We start from the raw sequence: 17,335 nt of genomic DNA, 5'->3' as shown, positions 1-17,335 counted from the left end.
CCTTGGAGTGCGGGGGTAGGGGCCAGGAGGAGCAGGGGGGTTAGTTGGGATGGACCCCTCCTTAGCGATAGGCAGGGGAAGAGGATGGGGATAAGAAGGATGCTGGGCTCTGGGGGATAGGTAGCGCTTGATGGAGGGGGTTCTCTAGAACAGGAGGGCGCGCTGGGGGCCGGGGGGGATGGGTCTAAGGCGGCAGGGAGAGATAGGGTGGATCGGGGTCTCGTTTGAGGGGCGGAGAGGGGCTCCCTGGTAGGAGGTCAGAAAAAGGAAGGAGGAAGACCTGTTTGGGGAGAGAAAGTTAACCGGGATCAATAAGCCAACCTGGGGAAACGGGAAGAGGGAATCCAGGGGAAAGGTAGCAAAAGTAAATGAGACCGGAACGCATCCTTTGAAGGAGCCTAAGCGGAAATGGAAAATGTAATGGAAAGTAAAGCACGGAATAGCAATCGCACTGAAATAGCGTTGGGGAAAGAAAATGAAAAGAAATTGCAAAATAAAAATGTAAAGAAATTGCAAAATAAAATGAAAAGAAATTGCAAAATAAAGAAATGAAATGGCCAAAGGGTAGAGAGGGACTGCTGAGGAAGGGACTGGGCGCCCGCGTCTGGTCCCCCAGGGACCAGAAGGGGCGGGGGGGGATAGTTGCTTGCTCTCAGCGCAGAAAATCCTGAGCGTGAACGGAACACCTGTAAGATAACTCCTGACTTTATGTGTAATAAAGTTTGCTGTGGCAATTTTTCTTCCCACTCATCCTACTGGTCTTTGCCTATCCTTTGGGTGGATGGGGGTGGGTCGCTGGGGGAGGAGGGTAGATTGGCAGGAGTGAGAGACGAATGCGGTATGATAACGGGGGGGGGTAGGGGGAGCAACAATGGCGCTAAGTCCAATGAAGTGATCCAGGGAAGCAGTGAAGGCGGTGTGGCACAGCCCAACAGCCACTTCTTCCCACTTCCGATGCGCGCGTGCGATGCACGGGCATAACCCTTGATGTATGAAGTGGCGTGGGGCGGCAGGCGGGGGGTGGAGCAAGTAAACACTGCGCTCGCAGTTACGGGCAGAGAACAAACGCGTGCGGCTTCCTCTTGCCAACAGCGCTTTCCTTTCAGCAGCAGCAGCCAGACCAAAGAAAAGTCCAATGAAGTGATGAAGGGAAGCAGTGAAGACGGTGTGGCACAGCCCAACAGCCACTTCTTCCCACTTCCGATGCGAATTGTTTTTAACTGTTCTTATCAATGGTTAGATTTAACAGATGTGTGACATGTGTTCCAAAAGGTAATCATTTTGTAGTATTGGAGCGATTCAGCTTGTTTGTAACCTTCCCTGCCCGGGACTTAAGACCTATCAATGGCTCCTGAGTTTCAACCACTGTAAATCTGGGTACATTAGTTTGGGAGCACAGCTGAGAGGGCGAAAGCACTGGTAACATTGGCAAAATTCCAGGTTCCCCAAATCCAGGTTCCGCTTTTAATTGCAGTGTGTGGCATGCCGGCCTATGCCATGCACTTTTGTGAGAATTCCAGTGTAGTGTCCTGTAGGTGGACCTCCTCACGCCCTCATGCGTTCCCTCTCTTAAGAATGAGGCGGACACGAGAGCTGGGGTGCAACACGTCTTGGCTTTATTTTACATCAACCCTAACTGCCGCTCTGCGCGGTAACCCCTCCCCTTCCTGTCACGTGGGGCGCAGCCCACTCAACAACTAAAACAAAGAGAGAGGACTGTTCCTCTCTTCGATACACTGGTGACGACACCACACCCTCCCGTCACTAAACAGTCAGTTGCGTTCTCAGCCCATTTCTTCGATGAGGCGAGTGGGCTTTCTCCTGGTTCTCTGTGGACGGTGATCCACGCCTGCAGAGGGTGCCACCCATTCTTCTGGTGTCACGTCATCTCCAGAATCTTCCCTGTCTCCCTCATACGGGGCGTCCCAGTGGGAGAAAGTATCACACATACTTGACTTTCTTGACTGATGAAAACCAGGCATCCTTCTAAAGTGTGAAGAGTTTCGCGTTATGGACCGGTGGTCTCCTTCAGCCGTGATGAGCGATCCTTTCTTCCTAGTGATGATGAGGGGCTCCTCATTGAACGGAGTTGCATTCTTGCGCTGTTGCTGCTGTCGGACCACAACCATGTCCCCTGGCGCCAGGTCGCTCTCTCTGGCTCTGCGCTTGCGGTCAGCCGCTTCCTTCATGTGTTCTTTCATGAGGGAGTCTCTTGTTCTCATCTCCGCGTCCTCTTCGTACTGTCCTTCATGGTCGGGTGCGTGCGGTAGTCGCGTTCTGATCATTCGTCCGAACATCACCTCCGAAGGTGACTTCCCCGTGGTGCTGTGTGGGGTGTTCCTGTAGTTACGCATAAGTTGGTACAGCATTTTTTCAACAGGTTCACCTGTAAGGCGTGCGATCTGAGTTGTGCGCTTGATGTTGCTCATGAATCTTTCCACGGTGCCATTTGCTTGAGGCCACAAAGGTGTTACTTTGCGATGACGGAATCCCATGTATTCTGCGAATCTTCGAAAGTCTTGTCCCGTGAAGGGTGGTCCGTTGTCGGACTTTACGACCTTCGGTATGCCATAGATTGCGAACATCCGATCCAGTGCCGGGATGGTGTGATGTGCAGCGGTGGATGGGATGATCTGTAGGTCTGGATATCTAGAGTACTCGTCTACGGCTACCAAGATGTATTCACCCCCTTCCATGGGCCCAAAGTGGTCGATGGCTATCTCTTCCCATGTTCCTTCTGGTAGTGCGGTCATTCTTAGGGGTTCCGGGGCTGTGTGTGGCTTTACAATGGCACAGGTGGGACAGTTTTGTAATAATTTTTCCACAGAGGTGTCAAGTTGGGGAAACCATAGCTTTTGCCTCAGCATCCTTTTGGTGGATACAATTCCCCGGTGTCCTTCATGAGCTAGCTCTAGCACCTTCTGGCGTAGGTTTCGTGGTATTACTAATTTTGTCCCTTTTAGTAGTAGTCCTTCCTCTGATTTCGCAAGTTCTTCCTTTACGGCCAAAAGGCACGTGATGTCTTGTTTGATATCCTCATTCATTGTTTCTCGAATCTGTTTTGCATGTTTCCATCGTCCTGTTTCTAGGCACCTCAAAATGGTTTGCATTCCCTGATCCGCGTTGGACTCTCTCGTTATCTGTTCCATGTCAAGTCCTTGTGGTGTGCTGCTGTGAATAACATATCTGATGTATTGATCAGCAATGGATTGTTCGGGTCCGCTCTTTTCCTTGGGGTGCCGGGAGAGGAAATCTGCGGGATTTTGTTCTTTCCCTGGTCGGTGTATGATGGTGAATCGATAGTCCTGCAACCTGAGTGCCCATCTGGCTATCCTTGGTGGCATTTTGGCTTGTGGGTTGCCGTAGATGAAAGTGAGTGCTTGGTGGTCTGTCACAATCGTAAAAGGTTTCCCATATAGGAAGAGGTGAAAATGCTCGCAGGCCCAGACAACCGCCAGTCCTTCCTTTTCTGCTTGAGAATAGGCTTGTTCGGTTTTTGATAGGCTTCGACTGGCGTACGATACTATGTGTTTCCCGCCTCCATCTTTGTCATCTAGTTGCGTGAGAATGGCGCCTAGCCCAACGGGACTGGCGTCCACGACGAGTTCTGTTGTCTTCTTGGGATCAAAGTACGCCAGGTATCGGGCGTCCGAGATGCGGTCCTTGATGATCTGGAATGCTTCTTGGCATTTGGTTGACCATGCAAACTCGGTGTTTAGTTTGGTTAGAGCTCTTAGGGGTTCACTGATGGACGCGAAATCACATATGTACCTCGTGCAGTAGCTTGCGAGCCCCAAGAATGATCTGAGGTCCGATGTTGTTGTTGGTGGTTCAGCTTCACAGAGCGCACTAACCTTTTCAGGGTCTGGTGTCATGCCCTTCTCTGAAAATACGTGTCTGAAGAATCTGAGCGTCTTCTTGCGGAATTCACATTTTTCTTTGTTGAGTGTTAGCTGGGCTTCCTCTAGAGCCATGCAGACTCTCATCAGAGTGTCATCGTGTTGTTCCTGAGTTTGGCCGAACACTAGAATGTCATCGCTGTAGTTCAAGCAGTTGGGCACATGCTTGATGACATTGTGGATTTCTGCTTGAAAAATTTCGGCCGCTGAGGATACTCCAAAACTGAGTCGCTTGTAGCGGAACAAACCTAGATGGGTGGCAAAAGTTGTTATGTATCGCGAGTTCTTGCTGAGCTCCAGCTGATGATAGCCTTTGTTTAGGTCTAACTTCGAGAATATTGTCGCCCCATTTAAGAGATGCACCATGTCCGTTATCCGGGGGGCTTGATGTCGTTCTCTTAGGATGGCTTCATTCGGCCTTCTCATGTCTACACATATCCTAATGTCCTGAGATTCTCTTTTGGGTACTGGTACTATAGGAGAGACCCATGGTGTGGGGCCTTCCGCGGGCTCAATGATGTCGGCTTCTAGTAGCTTAGTTAGCTCGTTTTCAACTTGCTGTTGAATGTTGATGGGGATGCCCCTGTAATGCTGGGCTACTGGAGTGATGTGGGGGTCGATGTGAAGTTCAATCTGTTTTCCTTTTAGTTTTCCTAGGCCTTTGAACAGTGCCGGGAATATTTGATCGATGCTTGCCGTTGGATCTAGGTACTTGTGCACCATGAGGCGGTATAATATGTGAATGAGTCCCATCTCTATGGCTGACCGATAGCTCAAGATGCATCCGCTCTCGGTGGCGGCTTCTAGCACGTGCATGGGGATGCTTTTCTTATGTTCCTTGTACTGGCATGATGCTATGAAAAACCCTTTGCAGGCTAGGGGTGTTTTTGAGCCATAGGGATAGATGAGGGCTCGTGCTGGCTGTAGGCGAGGAGTGTTCGGTATGCTTCGGTATACTTCTTCGCTTATTACATTCACAGTTGCTCCCGTATCTATCAGGAATTCTGCAGCTGTTTGGTTTATTCGTATTCTTAGCATCGGGCTGTGCTCTTTGGCCATGTCGTTTCCAAGGGCGTATAGATATCCCTTTTTCCGCGGTGCTTCTTGTTGCATTTCCGGTCTGCGGGATCTCTCTTCTGAGGATGCGCTTGACACACTCTCTGACTGTGATTGTTCTATGAGGCATCTCACGTATCTTCTGGGTCGCCTTCTTGCTTTTGGCTGGGTGGTTTTGCTCTCCCTCCATTCTCTCCTCTCTTGTCTTCTTTCCGGTTGGTCGTCGTGAGGACGGCGCCGTCCTTGTTCCTGGAAGTGGTGTGCTGCCCTGTTGTGGTGAGAGGGTTGGTACTGTTCTGGTTCCATCGAGGGCTTCCCATTTCTGCCAGCCCCTTTCATTTTGCTGCGAAATATCAGGCATACAGACTTGTAGTGGTTGTCGCCACCACATGCGGAGCATGTCTGTCCCATGGCCGGACACGTCCCTTCGTGTGGGTATTCATGGCCGCACCTGTAGCAGAAAGGATCTTGATTGGTTCTTGTCGTACCCTCCAGCTTGTTGATGCTTTCTTGTTTGCTGTGTGTGATCTTTATGTCGTCCAGGCCTTCCACTTGCGCTGCAAGGGCAGCGTCGGATCTCGCTAGGCGCAGGATTTCTTCTAGACTTCTCGGCTGTTGTAGTAGTCGCCTCCGGAAGTCCGCGCTTTCGCACCCCACTATGATTTGCGACCTGAGGGCCTCCTCGTTCGAGTAGTTGTTGAAGTCACAGTGCTTCATTTTTGATCTTAGCCTCATGACGAACGCGTCTATGGATTCTCCTTTGTTTTGCTTGGTAGTGTGGAATACATGCCTTTCGTAGTCTACGTTTGTGTGAGGCGTGAAATACTCTGTGAGCGATGTCTTTAGCTTGATGTATGTATCTATGGTGTCTTCCGGCATTTCCTCAAGGATATCTCGTACATTGGAACCAACCGCATGATTTAGAAGGTTTAGTTTTTGTTCGTGGTCCAGCTGCCTTCAGGCATACTTCAAAATCTCTCAACCATCTTCTCCATCTTGACTCCAGGGTGCTTGTCTCTGTGAGGTCAAAATTTGCTGGTAATTGGGCCAGCAGGCTGTCCGTCATTTTTCTGTGCGGGGACGCTGGGGCGGAGGACCCCTCCTCTTGTGCTGGTGTCACTGGGACTGTGAGTGACACCCTACGTGGCGGTGGGTGACTCCTCTCCTGAGCCACTCATGAGCTTGACCTGGGCTTGCCTGTTGTTCGCGAGTGCGATGGCGTCTGACCGCCACTAGGGGGCACTGCGTTGGGGGGATTTGCTCTCCTTGTGCCAAAACCGGGTGTGGATGGCTGCGTGGGGCTCTATGAGGCCTTGTAGATGTGCCTCTTGACTCGCTGCTTGCGTCGGGGTTCTTGCTTACCCTATCATGCAGGTGCTAGAAGTGGGCACACTGTGTCCGTTGCCGTCGGCGGGAGGCCAGCGCTCCTCGACCGCCCGGTGGTGCGATGCGGGGAGTCACTGCTCCACCCGCGGCGTTGGGATACACGCCTGCCGGCGTTGATGCCGTTGGTGGGAGAGAGGTCTTCCCTTTCTCCCGCTCGGAGGGTTGTTTCACGGGGAGCTGCGGCTCCTGCTCCACCCGTGGAGTGAGCGCTTCGGCGCCTTTCCTTACACGGGGAGCTGCGGCTCCTGCTCCACCCGTGGGGTGAGCGCTTCGGGGCGTCCGAGCGCTGTGACCTGAGGCGGCGGGCACGGCGGGGCGCGTGTCCGCCTCGTCGCCAGACGTAGTGTCCTGTAGGTGGACCTCCTCACGCCCTCATGCGTTCCCTCTCTTAAGAATGAGGCGGACACGAGAGCTGGGGTGCAACACGTCTTGGCTTTATTTTACATCAACCCTAACTGCCGCTCTGCGCGGTAACCCCTCCCCTTCCTGTCACGTGGGGCGCAGCCCACTCAACAACTAAAACAAAGAGAGAGGACTGTTCCTCTCTTCGATACACTGGTGACGACACCACACCCAGTATATTTATGCTTTTAGGTTTCCTGTGCCAAATGACGCAGAATGTGTTTTGGACAATGGAAAATGCAGTTTTTAATGACTTTTTACCTAAGTGGTGCACCGTGCATAATGGAAATAGTGGCCTTCTGCAGCCCCAGTAGTGAGTTACCAGAATGTTTTGTGGACATTTATTCCCATGAGAGCATCTAAAAATGAGTTTGGTAGAGGGCGTTTTAAGGAAATATATTCCTTAGGGGGCTCTTTGTCGACTGACGAAGCATGGATGTTGGCATTCAGTCGGACATTCTCGTCATAAGAGTCCACTTCTACATTCAAGTTGGATTCAAGAAATACCAGCCCTCAAAAACTCTGCAGTTTTCTAGATTACTGCTCCTAGCCGCTCCTAGCCCATACCTAGGTTTAAAAAACAGCATTACACATATGCTCCCAACCAAAGTCAGTCCAGCTTCTTTGTGCCCTTGTTTGCCCTCTTGGAGGGCTGTAAGGAGGGCACGCTAGTTTGCGGGGGTGATTTTAATGTGGTGGCGGAACGTGATTGGGACTGGCATCCAGTAAGGCGGGAGACCCACCGAACACCCTGCAAGGGAACAAATTCCTAAGCCAGTTAAGGGAACATAATTTAATAGATACATGGCGCACAGCTCACCCGGAAGGAAAAGCCTTCACTTTCTTCTACCCCCACCCACCAAACCTTCTCAAGGATAGACTACCTCCTACTAGGGGCTGAAAGTGAACACAAGGTGTGCGGGTCTGGGATAGAGGTTGTGGCCTGGACTGATCACAACCTCTGTACATTGGATCTAGACGTGGGACCGCTACCCAAGACTGATCGAAGATGGGTTTGCAATGATTTCCTATGCCGAGACCCAGTGTTCAAGGATACACTTTCTGAGGCCATTACAAGCTACTTTGAGACGAATGGCGTGGATGAGATGCCCTTGAACACGGTGTGGGAGGCCGGAAAAGCCACAATAAGAGGTATCCTAATAGCCGAGGGCGCAGCTAAAAAAAGACTTAGACAACTTAGGGAAAGGGAACTAAGGGCAGACATCTCCCACCTGGAATGCAACCTCAGGAATCACCCCAATCATGAAGAAGACACGATGAGTCAAATAAAGGGACTAAGGGCGGAGTTAAAAGATATATGGAATGGTAAGGCCTTGACGTAACTTAAGTACCTTAAACAGAAATTCTTTGAGAAAGGGGACAAAGCTCACACAATGCTTGCAAATTGACTGCGGAAGCAAAGAGCAGACAGAGCCGTATACAAAATTAACAATGAACATGACATCCCCATTACTAATCGGCAAGAAATTGTGAACCGCTTTTTGAGATATTACTCAGAACTATACTCAGCGGAAGATGAAAGCTCCTCCCCTGACTTTGAAGAATACCTAGCTACCCTCCCACGTCCACCTATTAGTAATGAACATTTTGACATGCGGAACGCCCCCATTACCACCCTAGAAGTAAAGAGCGCCATTTCCAATCTTAAGGCGGGCTCAGCAGCAGGGGAATACGACTACACACCAGCCTTCTACAAGTCAAATTGCAACTCCCTCTCCCCCTTCCTTACCAAACTTTTGAACTCTATCCTAGATTCAGGGCAAGCCCCCAGATCATTCACTGAGTCCATAATCATTGTAATCCCGAAGATCCTCTGAAATGTGCATCATACCGCCCCATCTCCCGCATCAATGCAGATGCAAAGATTTTTTCCAGCATCCTAGCCGCCCGCCTGGCAATAGTTTTCTCCCAACAGGTCCACACCGATCAAGTAGGAACGTGAAGGGAAGGCAAGGAGCCGATAACATTAGGAAAACACTGGATCTCATGGCTACTCTACGAGAAGCCGGGGTAGTCCCACTCTCCTATCAATAGACGCTGAAAAGGCGTTCAACCGCGTGGAGTGGCCTTTCCTACGAGCGGTACTTAAATGGGCGGGACTGGGAATGACATGGATTCAGGGAGCAAAGGCAATGTACAACAGGGCCCACGCCAAAGTTTCCATCAATGGCACCTCATCAGAACCCTTCTCACTTACACGGGGCACGAGACAGGGCTGCCCGCTCTCCCCTCTAATATATGCCCTAGTCATTGAACCTTTTGCAGAAGCAATTCGGTCCAACCCCCTGATTCACGGCATTCCCAGAGGAGGCAGAGAATATAAATTGGCCATGTTCGCTGATGATATTCTGCTTTACCTCACCCAACCACTAGAGTCCATTCCTGCCCTGTTCCAGGAAATAACGCGCTACGGCGCCCTCTCTGGCTTCCGGCCAAATCTCCAAAAGACCATTGCAGTCCCACTAAAACCAAATTTCGAACCTTTGAGACAGCTACAGGCAGACTGGGGCTTCCAGATACAAACCCGCTCAGTCAAATACTTGGGGGTAAACATCATGGTTTCTCTTCCAGACCTTTTCGAGGCAAATGACACCCCCTTATGGGCTACCATTCAAGAAGATGTCAATAGATGGTCCAAGCTGCCCCTGTCTTGCGGGGCTCACTTCACCTCTATAAAAATGAATTTATTGCCCCGCTTTTTGTTTCTGTTCCAATCTCTCCCGATAATTATTCACAAACCGTTCCTGACAGAAGTAAAACTCACCCTGTTAAGGTATCTATGGGCCGGAAAAAAGCCGTGAACACCATACACCACTCTTGTCCAGCCCAAGGAACAGGGAAGTACGAGGTACCCCGATTTAGAGGAACATTACAGGGCATCCCAGCTCTGAGTATTAACAGACCACCTGTGGGAAAATCCCAAGAAACAATGGGTAGTGATAGAAAATGACATCTTCTCTTCAGTTACATTAGGGGAATGGTTGTGGGTCCCCTCGTCAGCAATGACGAGACGAGTTAAAGAGCACCCCATCCTGAAAGTTCTATGGTCCCTGTGGCACCCGTCTAGAGCTATGCGGGGAGTCACAACGTAGCCCTCCCCCCTCAGTTGCAGCTGGTCTCCTCCCATCCGGGATCTCATACATAAAGTCTACAATTACCAATCCTGGTATGAGGCGGGGCTTGTAAAATTGGGGCAGATGTGGAGGAAAGGAACTTTCATACTCCTAAAGGACTTTAAGGAAGCTCTACAAAGCTCTGAGGTTTCCCCCATGCAAGTCCTCAAGATGTGGAGTGTCTTGAACGATGCCGATTCATTGAAGTGCCCTCTCACCCCATTCAAACAAATACTTAACGTTCCCCAGTCAACAAAGGGTCTTACTGCACAGATGTACAAGTCTTTGCTCACTAGGGGTCACCTTGAACGCCCACCATCTGAAACCAGGTGGGAAACGGAACTAAGACTAGAAAACAACCCGGAGATCTGGAAGGCAATACATAGAGCGGTTTGGACATCATCAATCTCTGTGCAATATAAAATGCACAATGCGCGCTTACTGGTTAGATGGCACTATACCCCCTTGAGACTGTCAAAAATGTACCCCGAGTGTCTCCTAATTGGTGGAGAGGGTGTGGGGAGAGGTGTGATTACTGGCACCAATGGTAGCAATGCCGAGAGGTCCAAACGTACTGGAAGGAGGTTCTGGGGTGGATTCAGGCCATAGATGGTATATCCAGAGCGCTAACACCTGTATTAATCTTGTTTGGGGTTGAGGGCGACGCTGAAGACTCTTATGAATTACTCACGCATATGCCCCGCAACCTGCTCTTAGCCGCGAGAGTGTGTCTTACTGTGAAATGGAAGTCAGCTTTTCTCCCCACAAAAAGAGAATGGCTGACCAAAGCACACGCCTTTTATGAAATGGCGAGCCTAACAGCAGCAATTCAGGAATCTCGCAAGAACATAGACATGATATGGCTGCCTTTTCTTGAATTTTACAAAGCATACTGGGACTCCGTAAGACCTGTCTAGATCCAGCTGAAAAAGCATTAGGCAAAGACTCCATAAGCGTCCTTTCCACCCGAAAAACTTTAATTCCTATGTCGAACACATGTATCACAGTCCAGGTGCAAAGCACAAAGCAGTGTCAAGTTCCGTCCAATGTTCATTTGTTGCAATTGTTATTACGTTGAGTGAGGGGCGGGGAGGAGGGAGGGGGATTTCATGCAACAAGTGTTGTCTTTTTCTTCTTGATTTTTCACAAAGATGCAGTAATCTCAATGTTTCGCTGATTCATTCTGTGAAGTTATCATGTATGATATCAAACTTGTTTAAAAAACTCAATAAAAATTATTTGGAGAAAAAAAAAACAGCATTGCCATGCTGCATACAGTCCTGTGGAAAATCCCAACCAGGCGTGAAGAGGAGCCCAATATGTATTCTCCATGTGATATTGTGATTGTTTTTTGTGAGAGTGTAAAACAGACACAGAAATGGAGATGGAGGTTGGTTTCCGGGCCTGTTAACACCATGGAAACTATTGCTAATGCCGCCCGCCATAGAGCTGCATGGTGGACAGCAGAAACATCTCTATGGAATCTGCCTGTTTTTTTGCAGGTGAAAATCCATAGAGACGACAGTATCTCCTCCCACATGAAAGTTCTTTTTGGTGAAATGCAGACAATCCGCAGCACAGAGCTGCCGGCTGGGGGAGGCAGAAGCGGGTTTAAGGCCATTTAGATCTGTGTTGCAAATACATGAACATAACAGATTGCAATTTGCTGGTATAGAACCCGTGCCCCCATCAAAATGAGCCCCGTAGCGCAAGTTTAAGGTGCAGTTTATTTGAGCTTTTGGCAACATGTCACAATAGACCCCATCGGTGGTTGCCCCTCGAGCAATATTCTCGCCTGTCACAGAAGAGAAAGTGCATGATTGTCTTCTCAAATATACTGACAAATCTTTTTTTAAACTCAGGAGTTCCCTTTCGAGCACACATTGGCCCAGCAGGCGTGCAGTAATAATGCGCATGATTGTCACACATGTAACGTGGTCTGCAACTTGTGCTGTACCACAGGGCAGGGAAGAACTCTATCATACGGATGAATGACTCTTGTTAGCATGACTTATTTTACAGAGAGAAAACTAATTATTGTATTTGTATCATTATTTCAGCAGGTAACGGAATTATGAACAGAGGAATAGTCAGCAATTCTTTAAAGTCTGATGATAATTCAAGATTCCGCAAATCTCCTTCGAAAATACTAGAAGCAAGCGCAGTGCAGAGTTTTTACAAGAAAAATAAAATTCTCAACGAGGGGTCAGGAAGTCATCGGAAGCTGGAATGGCAAAGTACGTGCAGGCAACTTGCACATTCCAGTTTTCATCAGCTAACTCCAAGTGTGCAGAGATCACACACATACACCGATTGCGAAAGCACACAACTAGTTGGCATTATTCAATCTGACTCGGCTCCACTGCAAAGTTGCAGAAAATACGTGTGCTCTGAAAGTGAGAAAATCTCCCCGACCATCGGTCATACTGGACATCAGCGAGCACAAGAAGCAAAAGGAAGATACACATCGATAGACAGTGGGAACAGCTTTTCTTCAATGACAGCATTTACTAGACATGAAAGAACGCATCCAGGAGAGAGGCCTTATCATTGCACTGTACAGGAAAAGGGCCTCAATCAAAGCAAAGCTCTTTATCTACACCAGAAAACTCCTACAGGCGAAAGTGGACAAACCTTCCAGGTGGACAATCATCGCGAAGAAAAGCAAGCGCATAAAGTAAAAGGGAGAAATACGTGTACTGCATGTGGAAAAAGCCTCTGTTCAGTGTCAGCCCTTGTCAGGCATGAAAGAACACATACAGGAGAGAGGCCTTATCAATGTACTGTTTGTGGAAAAACCTTCAATCAAACGGGAGCCCTTTACAGACACCAAAAAATCCATACACGAGAAAGACAGGCTTCGATGTAAAGCACAATCTTGCTGGATGCCAAAAAGTACCCACTAGGCTACAACCAAATAATAATTTGAATCTATTTGGAATGTGTGTACATGTTCGAATGTGTTAGTATCAGGGGATTCCAGGGGTCACGAGCCAAACAGAATTCCCGGAATCATACCAAAATGCTGCCTACAGAATTCTGACTACCGAAAATTCTGACCTTTTATTTACCCCCCCATACACCACATTAATATGTGGGGGGGTATGGGATATAATACAAGTATGAAGGGGCTTGGGGGGGTCTCCCCTCACATATGTATGTTGTCTAAAGGGGTGCCGGAATTCTGGGGGTCGCAGTAATCACATAGATTCTAATTCCCGAATGCAAAGAATCTGTCCTCGCATCGGAAATCCAAATATCAAGTTATGAAAAGTTCATTATTGAACAACTTAAATAATAGTAAAATACAATTGACAAAGAAAGTGGACTTCTATGTCCTTGGATGATTAATACATCCCAAGACAATGAGACATCAAATATGACTGCCAGAGTCATTCAAAATGTGTACTGAAACCACAAAAAAAAGAAATCATTTTAGGTAAAACAAAGCACATAATGCAATTATTAGTTCATCATGTACTCTCTGCTCATGAAAGTGACCCTATACACCCCAGAAAGAAGCAAACTGCAACACAATACAGGTAATCTTGAAGATATCTGACCCTGACACTGATTTGTTATTTATTTGGAGTTTGGTATCACAGCAAGAGCGACACACAGGCTGGTCCCATGTCATAGGCAAGGGTATAATGCGTCATCCGACTTCCCAAGGATAGAGTGTGGAAGTAGTGCCAGCACAGACCAAAGGCAATGGAGGAATGTCTGTCATTCCAGAAAGTAAAGTAATGAAGATTTGTACATTCAATCCTGATTAGTTTCTTGTGGGTTTTTTAGGTCTTGTAGTTTTTATTGTTGTTCTGGATTTATGTTTATAGTGCTGTGTGATTTGCAGTTTCGTTGCATTTCGTATAAATTCAATAAAGATTTGTTGTTGTTAATTATATTTACTAGGCTCCTCATGTGCCATCTATTCAATTATATATTAGATAATTACTGTGTGCCATAGCAAAAAACATTCACTCAATCTGAGTGGTTGCCAAACTATGACAATCTGCAGTTTAGATCGTAGTCTGTTTTTTTGTCATGTGGTCCTTAGCTCTTTTTGATGTTTGATGTCTGCTTTCTTTTATAATTTTCGTTTACTCCTCACTTGGATACATAGAAGAATTGGGATCACCGTTTCAGGACCTTCTAAACCCGGATAATCCATGACTGCCATTTCTTTTTTCAACATTTTCTGGCTATATATGTTATGTTATTTAGTATTTGTAAATCTCTGGACTGCCATGTGTGTGGCCTCTAACCGCTGTAAGAGTGCAGATGGAGGAGACTGGTATACAGGTGGCATACTGATTGCTATATATTTTTATTGAAGTGGAAGTAAAGAGAAAACCTACCTCTTCCTATATCTAGGAGGGGTTTCCCTGCCTCAACGAAAGTGCTAATGGGTCTGTCAGGATGTCCCAGTAACTTAAAGAGTCCACCGTCCTGTGTCAAAATGTCCCTATCTTTGTCTCTTACACCTCTAACTAAACTAAACAGTTGTACCAAAGTTCTTGGTCCAGGAGAATGACTCCCTCCTCCTGGACTGGTTGGCACAGTTCTGGTTGAAAGTTCTCCACCATGGGGAATGACCCCCTTCGCCTGGTTTTTGTTGTTCACAAAAAAATAAAAAAGGCTGCATGTCCTCTAACACCCTGCGTCAGACATGTCAAGAATTTATAGCCCAAGGGGAGTGGTGCCTTCCCCTGGATCACTGGTTTGATCCTCCTTACGGGTTAATTTGCCAGGAGAATTACTCCATTCTCCTGGGCTTCTTTGGCCTTGATCTCTCAGTTCTCAACACCAGAGGGAACGTCTTCCTTCCCCTGTCCTCTCTCAGGTTCTGTTTCACAGTTCACAACACCAGGGGGAATGACTCCCTTCCTCTGGCCTTTTACATAAAGCAGAGACCCAATTGTGATGAGGGTCCCAGACCCAGGTTTCTTTTCTTCCCCCAGGAGTACTTGGTATACTCTCCTGCCAAGTGCTACGATGTGGGGAATGGTTCGCAATTTCCTATCGTGTGGGTGCAGGTCCCAGACCTTTACTTCTCTGTGACTTGGTTTTGACAGACCTAGTTCACTCTCCTGCCAGGTACTTGCACAAGAAAATTGATTTGCAATATTCTTTCTCTTTCTCTCTGTTTCAACAGTGGTTTGTGACCAACCACTGTGCAGAGGAAGATGACTCCTGACGCACTCTCTATTACAGTTATCTTCAGTAGTGGCATGCAACCAACCACTGTGCTGAGGAAGAGGACTCCTGAGGCACTCTATTCTGGTTATGTTCAGTAGTCGTATGTGACCACCCACTATGCTGAGGTACTCTCTCACTTCTTTCACTGCTGTTGTCACACCCAGTCCCCACCCAGACTTTCTCTTTCTCCCGTTACCTCTTTCTCAGGAAGCTCTTTGTCAGTTTTTCATGGGTCTTCTTCACACTGTCTTTTTCCCTTTGGTGCACTCCTGCACTGCTCTGTTGCAGGATGTTGCTGCTGGCATTGGGTCACTACTCCACCTTCCAACTTCCAGTTCTGTTCTGGACTTGTTCCACGCCACCGGCCAAGGATTCCCCTCTGCAGCCCCTAAACTTGGGGATTCGGTTGCTTGCGGTGTCATTGGCATCCTCTGCTTGAACTTTCCGGGCTGGACTGCGTCTCCTGCTGGTTGGCTAGCTCTCTTCATGAAGTACTTTTGGCAACGGTTGGCAGTAGGTTATAAGTCCCTTTTCAATGTCTTTGGTCCTTTGATCTTTTATTCGTCTGCACCTCGTCCCAGTACTTGCATCATCACTCTCCCATGGGTAGTCCATGTCCTCTGTCTCAGTAGAAGTTAAGTCTATGGACCTTCATAGATACATGGGTTTGTTAGGAATGTGACTGGGGTTTTCGAAGTGTGGATGTGTGTAGGGTGTTGGGTGAGGGTTATTAGTTGATCGTGGTAGTCCCTAGAGAGGGAGTCTCTCCCCATGAGATCCTCCCGCTTACTACTAGCCCCATGGGGACTATCGGGTAGCGGCCTCACCATTGATAGTGTATTACTACACCTACATGGGTTTCTTCCAGTAGACTGTCTGAAACATAGCATGATTTTCATTCATAGTGACAGAGTAACCACATTACGAGACAGTTGTAAGGCTGTCAAATAATATGGGTTGTGGTCTACTGTGAGAGTCTAAGTCTGTGGTTAGTTACGGTTGTTTTATAGTTCGAAATGGATTGTAAGGATCAAACTGGAGCCACATATGACGTGATACTGTACAAGTGGAGCAACTGATAATGTGTTTAGTACCAAATAAATGTTTGAAAATTGTGGGCTGCATTTCTTCGCTTATCACAGACGAGAACAAGGAACTTGAATCAGGATTCACTTACACTGACCAAGTGTACAGGAGACGTTCTAGTTGTGGGTTGTATGACTACTTTGGGATGTTGGGCCAGAGTATAGTAAAGGGTTTACCACTGGCAGGACAATGTTGGGGTGGTAGTGTGTGTAAAATAAAGCCACGAGAGAGACGTAGCAATTTTTTTCTACTTATTCTAATCCTTTCTGGATAGTCCAAAAAGTCGTACAATTAACTGTTCTTTCCACTAATGACAACTTTTCTAAATATAGAGTTAATAATGTAACAATAATGAAATGTAGTCCTATGTTCTGACCAAGTCGGCAAGAGCATTTGCTGCGGCTTCTGCCTTTCTTATTGCAGTGACACTATGTTTTCATTCACTATGAGTTTACTATGTTTTGTGATGACGTCCGCTGACAAAACGTGAGAGAGAGAGAGAGAGAGAGAGAGAAACAACTGTCGATTGTTACACGAAATCCACAGGGAGCCATAGAAGCTGCATCAGGGCCATACGTGAGCACTTTCCTGCATGTGCAGACTTTGGCGCACCACACTTCACATTACAACACATTAGGGGCTGACAGCCACATGACATGACCCTTGACATTTCGAATGCATCCTAGAGTGGGGTGGGTCCCGATGGTGCGTATGCTACATTACACACTGCACCACAACTCGATAAAGTGCCTACCCTATAGCCCTTCAAAGTAGATAGGGGGTACTGTGATGATGGAATTATGGTGCAGCTTGCACTTTGCATTGTTCTAAAGAAAGAATATGAGGGAGACAATGGGAACTATCCTGCAGTGGTAGCAGGCACAAATGGAACATGCTGGCGGGAGCCACAGAACAAGTGTGTGCAGCGTGCATTTGGTGTAAATTAGACAAATAAACAGGTGCACCATTGCCCTAAAAGTACATTGCACTGAAGAAATAACTTGACAGTCCAAATGCATGCAGTTCATGCGGTACATAGCTCACGGCTGTGAACAGAGGTCTGGCTCCACAATTCTGTGTCTAGGAAGGACATAAAAGTACACATGGCTAAAGGCTGGTGTGATCTGTAGTTATAAATGACGCTGTTAGACAATCTGAGCTGTTTTTAATATT

The 17,335-nt window shown here is 47.7% G+C and overlaps 1 protein-coding gene across 3 annotated transcripts in view; it reads left to right on the top strand.

Moving 5' to 3' along the window:
• LOC138567642 (zinc finger protein 2-like) overlaps positions 1–16,191 on the top strand; it is a 452,076-nt gene extending 435,885 nt beyond the window's left edge. For all 3 annotated transcript variants that reach the window (XM_069646105.1, XM_069646106.1, XM_069646104.1), the window contains one exon: positions 11,938–16,191. In XM_069646105.1, coding sequence (XP_069502206.1) covers positions 11,938–12,746 — 809 coding nt within the window. In that variant the 3' untranslated portion in view covers positions 12,747–16,191. The remainder of the gene's footprint in view (positions 1–11,937) is intronic.
• Positions 16,192–17,335: the final 1,144 nt, after the last annotated feature.

This window comes from Ambystoma mexicanum, chromosome 2p (genome assembly GCF_040938575.1).
Source record: "Ambystoma mexicanum isolate Mex_15411 chromosome 2p, UKY_AmexF1_1, whole genome shotgun sequence".
In the NCBI taxonomy this organism is placed as follows: Eukaryota; Metazoa; Chordata; class Amphibia; order Caudata; family Ambystomatidae; genus Ambystoma; species Ambystoma mexicanum.
Note: the sequence above shows the minus strand (reverse complement) of the source record. Positions and strands in the feature narration are given on the sequence as shown.